Genomic DNA, 6,192 nt, shown 5'->3' on the forward strand with positions numbered 1-6,192 from the left:
CCTCTATGACTTCCTGGCACACTGCTAGCAAGGAACCCACCGGAACCATTTCGACGTGCCTCAACTTCCCTTGTGCTTTTGCACCATTAATCACATCTCCTCTGATTATTCTTTGCTTCAGTCACGCCAGGGAACAAGTAATCACCTGTCAAAGAACAGCTGTGTTAAGCAGCCCTTCTGCGAACATCATCGCACAGTTTTAAAGGTTAGTAACATCTGCAAGCTTGATGACGTACAATAACTGAAGTTGAATTACCTGTTACATTTAATAGAACAAACACCATTCACTCAGATATACTACAGAGCTCCAGGAGAGCAAACATCTCCTTTCAATTAAAGGCTGTACTGCAAGGAGATTCAGTATGTAACAGCATCCCTTTCCTCTATCTCAGCTTTCATAATTCATCGCACCTAATAGCTCAGAATTGGTGAAACATCTACTTAATCACAAAGACTTCAACTCCCTGCAGCGCCCATACTTTAGAGCACTGCTCTGAACATCATCATGTTGCAAGATAAAGGTTCATCTTCCCTGGCATGAATCTGGAAGTTGAAGCCTTCAGCTTAGCTAACATCGCAATGCAGCAATCTGAGATGATAGTTTCTGCAGGCTCCAGGAAATCCACAGAGTTCAGTGGTTTCCTGTCCCAAAAGACAGTGAACATCACTGTGCCCACTGACGGCTGCATCTTGAACTTGTCTTTCAATACGGGATTCAACGTCTCCGCTCCATGGACTGCCATTTTGACTCTGGCTTGTAGCAGTGACACCACATCTCATCAGCAGTAACGATGGAACCCAGGAAACAGCCATCTTCAGCCTCGTATTGGTTCAGTGGGTCCTGACGAACTCACACACGGAATTCTTCCTGTTCCTCTGTCAGCATGTGTGGAAACCACCTGGTGCAAACTGTGTGTTATCCCAAAAATACTCACCATGGTTTCCAACAGACCGAAGCCCAACATACAGCTCCATATGCAGCACTCTGGTTGTAATCAGCCAACTTGAGTGGATGAGCTGATCAAGACACTTTTCATGGCTTGCTTTCACATCACTCTCACCCCTGCTGGAACACACCACCCACCCCTCACTGCGCTCACATTCACTGTTTGGTCTCTGTAACCCTTCAGCATGTGGCAAGGAATGTGAATGAATGGGTGCCACTTGTTCCATATGGAGGAATTGAATTCCAGCCTTTTGCTTCATACACTCTTCCATGTCAGACGCCATTCTGTCAGAGTGCCCCTCTGCTGCCAATCTGAGACAGCAACAACATGGGATGGAACACTGGTAGAAGTCTCAGCCTTTCCTGCCATACCACCAACATCCACCTCTGACATCGTGGCCCAACAGAATAAAACAGGAGGCAGCCCTCACAGTAAAACACCATCAGGACCGATTTCCATCTCCTCTACCACAACTATGCCTGACCCAGAGGAACTCTGCCTGTGCATTTCAATACGGGTTCATAGAACTGATCCAACTGTTTACAGCATTGCTTATTTTTAATGTGATGTTGTATAGGAATTCTGCCCCCTCATCGCACTGAAGAGGTAAGGTAACCATGCAGGAATAACCATCCATCAACACAGTGCGTCACCACCCTCTGGGTGAAAAACTTCCTCCTAATGTCCAACCTCAACCTCCCCTGTCTCAGTTTCAAACCATTCCCCCTTGTCCTATCACTGCCCACCCTCACAAACAGCCGTTCCCCTACTGTTTAAATGCTCCCTTCCAGTACTGGAAAGCCACAATGAAGTCTCCCTGGTGTCTTCTCCAAGGTAAACAAGCCCAGCTCCCTCAACGTGTCTTCATATGGGATGAGGGCCATGCTGCAATCCATTAGATCCATCTGTTTTACATTCTCTACCGTGTTTTATAGATGACCTCTGTCCTCCAAATCATGCTGCAGGTTTCCACTTGCACTCAAGCTAAACTAAGAGGCAAAAGCACAGTTGTGGTCACGCGTCCACAGCCTGGAAGGCTGAGCTTGTTCTGCAGACCTGGAGAGGTCTGCAGAGGCACAGAAGTCGGATTAAACCATCTCTGCGCAGCCTGGCACGGTCCTGCCCGCCCTGAGGAGCGCAGGACGGCTGCCATCGGGTGGCTGTGCGCCTGTTGGACGGCCCAGCAGGGAAGCGCTGCCCGCAATGACACCGGGCGGGCTGCCCCGGGGGACGCGACTCTTCCCGGCGGCTCAGCTCTACGGACCGAACGCGTGCGAGGCAAGAAGCCGGCGCTGTGTGCCCGCGGGGCGCTGGACGGACGGGGCCTGCGGAACGGGCCGCGGATGGAACCCGCCGGGCCGGGCCGCTCCCTGGGCAGGGGCACGGCTCACGGCGGTGCCTTCAGCCGGGACCCCGCGCGGCAGCACCGAGCAGCCGGGCTCCCTCCCTCCGCCCCCCGCCCGGCCCGGACGAGCCCCCTCCGCCCCGTCCCCGCCGACAAGCGCGACCACCGCGGCCTGGCCGCCTCAGCCGTCGGGGTCGCAGCCCCTCGCGGGGTGCGGGCGGGGCGGGCCCGGCGTGTGGCGGCGCGGCTCACCGTGTAGCCCCGCTCCAGCTCGCTCTCCTCGTAGCGAAAGGAGGGGATGTACACCTCCATGGCGGCCCGCCGACACGACGCCGCTCCCGCCGCCTTCAGGCCCGAGGGCGGCCGCCGAGCGCCGCGGCCATCTCTGGGCGGCACGTGACTCCGCGCACGTGACTCCGCGATGGGGAGGGGGGTGGGGATGGGGGGATGATAACGATGTTACATTTAATTCTATAGCGCTTAATTTGCACGGTACGTCATTAGTTCATCAGAAGGCTGGTGAGCAGACACTGGTCTCCTAAATGCACAGCAGGAACCTTGCGTAGGGCAGCAAAATCCATTTGATAAGGAGTTCACATCGTCCTTCCTGCTTTGGTGCAGATGTCGCCGTTCCCAAAGCGGCACTTTCAGCAGCCAGAGTGTGCAAACAGGGCTGCGCTGGAAGGAATAGGCGGAAAAAGGCTGAGTCTGGAACGATCAGCCATTTCTCTTCCTGTAGTAACTCACAGTACCAAGTGAAAAGCTCGTCCTTTCTCCTAATGGCCAGAACGCTTGCAGCTGACAAGGAGGTAGTTTTGCATGTATCGGGTGGGTTGTGGGGCGAGGGGGGAAATGAGTCTGTTAACCACTACATAAGATAACCACAGGCTTTCATACAGCACGGTGCTCCTCTAACCTGTAACAGAGCACCGCAATAGATGTGAGGCTAAGATAAAGGCGTTTTATTTCTCATGATTCGTCCTACCCTCCCTTCCTGGTTCTCTTCCTATCTTGGTATCTCTAAACCACAGCTATATGGTTTATCTCCAGTCTTCTCTCCCCTTTTCGTTTCTACTGCTTATTTCTTTTATTTTCAAATCAATACCCGCTGTGTAAGCTGTCCTCTGACACCTGCTTTACTAACTTTCTCAATGACAGGAGGCAGACTTTGATTATATTGTTTTCCTTCCTGATGTTCATCATTCCCTTGTTGACAGGGACAGTAGAAGAAAACAAAACAACCCTGCTGCAAACCCCTTCTGCAGCACGGTCAAATGTTACGTTGCTTATTTGCAAGCTCTCCCTCTTGACACAAGACAAAAACGAGTGAAAAAAACCCCAAGAAGCAACAAGAGACACAAAGAATTGCCTTCTTGCTATTAAGCATCAACCCGAACAACCCTGCAACCCCAATTCTTCGTGTTTCAGTGCACGAAAGTTAGTTTTCTGATACAGTTACAATGGACTCACACTTTGCCAGATTAAAATTGTCAGCCTTTCTACTCTACAGATTGCACAGCAGACGCGTAGATGTAGTTTTAGTGGATGCTGGCTCTGCAGTGGAACACAGTCGGCACAGCTCATCTCCACCACCATCCCTATGAAATGGAATCAAACTGTTTTGGGGGGCACAAACTTGAGAGATGCCGAAACACAAACGGCTGTGTGAGGCCTTCAGACAACAGTGACCCAGGAGAGGCAGAGCAGGGAATGGCAGGAAGGCTGTCTGTTCCATTGAAAAAAGGGACAGCGACTGAAGAACCAGAGAATTACATAGACCGATTATTATTAGAGAGATGACAGTGTCCTCAGTTTGAGCTGTACCATGTCATCCTTTGGTAGGCACACATTTTAAATTCAAAAAGCATAACCTACAGGAATGGGCATAATCCAGAACTGATGGTAGGAAATATCTTCTGAGGTTGTAGCAATCTCAAGGGTGAGTTAGATGAAGGAGCATTTCGCTTTTTATACATTATTCTACAGTCAGTTCCTTGAACTGCAGTAGATGAGTATTTCACCAGCATTCATTATATTCATACAAGTAATTCTTCAGCAGCAACCAGGTTTGGAGTTTCAGGGAAATAACACTTACTTTTGTACAATACCCTGCAGTAAGTTCCTCTTGAAAGATACTTTTGCAGCACCCCCATTCACTTGCTTTGAATGACATCTGCCAATACAGGTGTTAACCAGACAAGGAATGACAGTAAACCCTCAATCTTCACAGTTATCTATATCTGGGATTGGAGAGGACCTTGGAGATCATGTAGTTCCACAACCCCTTGCCATGGGCAGGGACACCACCCACTAGACAACCTGGCTTTGACCCCTTCTGATGGATGGAGCACTCACTTCTCTGGGCAGCAAGTGCCAGTGCCTTGGCACCCTCAGACAAAAGAATTTCTGACCTAAATCTCTCCTCTTTTAGTTTAAAACTACTCCCTCTTGTCCTACGTATCCCTGATAAAGAGTCTCTTGTATTTACTGCTGCTGCCCTTTAGATACCAGAAGGCAACAACAGGGTTGTCCTTGGAGCTTTCTCTTCTCCAGGCTGAACACACCCAGCTCCCTCAGCCCTTGCCTGCAGGATTGGTGCTCCAGCTGTCTGATCATCTCCAGGGCTCCCCTCTGGGCCTGCTCCATTAGCTGCATGTCCTTCTTGTGCTGGGCACATGAATGCAGTACTGCAGGTAAGGTAGGAGGAGAATACGAACAAAATAAATCAGCAGGTTCTTGAAACAACAAGGGCTTTATGCAAGCCAAATGTGACATTTCACCGGAGCACTGTGATGTGAAAAAAAGACTACGCTGTTTTTGTATTAGCAACCCATTGTGACTCTGCACTCCAAAAATGCAGCTAAACTTACCATAGGCTTCTTGTTTTAGGAAGAAAAGCATACCTAAGCCTTTTCTGTTTTCAGTTGTCTAGTACTGGAGATGAACAAGTCCCACTAATCCCTACCAGAATACTTATGTGAAGGCTATTTCTCATTCTCCTATTGGAGACAAAAGAAACTGCATCCTGAATTCAACTGTAATCTAGTTCTGATATAAGCAAAACAAACAAGTTCTAAAAAAGCTAGGGAAAATAATGAAAAAAAGATCATTAATGCATTAATGATGTCCATTTTGAGATTTGTACATCTGATTTCAGTCTCAATCCAGAAGTACCCATCTTCACTCTCATTGGATTGAGTTTAATGTTGACCTGCTGGTCAGTTCTCATGAGTATCCTGCAAGCCAAGCATTCAGCAGCATTATGACTAGTACAGTTTCTTCACCATAAACTCACGGCATACTGGAGCTTCTGAAGAGCACTTACAAGCTAAATGACTACCACTGGTGCATGGGTTGTGATAAGCTGAAAGTACTGCCATTGCAGCATTTTAAGACACTCGATAAAGGCTTGCTGTGTTTTGACTTTGATGCCATACAACTTCCATGGTTAATTTTCAGAAATACTGAATCAGCAGAATCCTAAATAGAAAAAATAAATAAATGGAAGACGGTCATCTTGGATGTCTGCAACAACTTTGTTTTGTAAATCAGAGAATGGCATCACAGCTCACTTTAATTGCCCATTCTGTTCAGAATTAGTATCGGTTGTTTCTTTATCCTTGACCATCAATGCAAACTCACAGGCTTATCCTGCAGTCTTATGACCAGCTGAAAGGAGCAGTTTCTCTTACACGTTATATTGCCCTGAAACTGTAAACATTAAAACACTCCATTGATGAATTTAGTACATCATTTAAATGACACTACAGACAAAGCAGCATCTCCTATGTTGATGTTGAGCATTTCAGTAACTGTCCCAGTATTTTACAGAAGATACAATTATTTCCCAGATGTGTGTTTTCTACTCAAAGAGAACGTCAGCCCTTACAACTACCTTAT

The 6,192-nt window shown here is 48.1% G+C and overlaps 1 protein-coding gene across 2 annotated transcripts in view; it reads right to left on the reverse strand.

The window, feature by feature from the left end:
- The window catches only part of SNX24 (sorting nexin 24), a 69,383-nt gene extending 66,691 nt beyond the window's left edge, over positions 1-2,692 (reverse strand). Inside the window, exons 1-2 of one of the 2 annotated variants that reach the window (XM_072359501.1) lie at positions 2,545-2,690; positions 41-145 (exon numbers count right to left, since the gene is read on the reverse strand). In XM_072359501.1, the coding sequence (XP_072215602.1) occupies positions 41-49 (9 nt within the window). In that variant the 5' untranslated portion in view covers positions 50-145; positions 2,545-2,690. Of the gene's footprint in view, positions 1-40; positions 146-2,544 lie in introns of both variants that reach the window. The other variant, XM_072359500.1, reaches the window with a different exon arrangement.
- Positions 2,693-6,192: the final 3,500 nt, after the last annotated feature.

Source organism: Excalfactoria chinensis, chromosome Z, assembly GCF_039878825.1.
Source record: "Excalfactoria chinensis isolate bCotChi1 chromosome Z, bCotChi1.hap2, whole genome shotgun sequence".
NCBI classification, from domain to species: Eukaryota; Metazoa; Chordata; class Aves; order Galliformes; family Phasianidae; genus Excalfactoria; species Excalfactoria chinensis.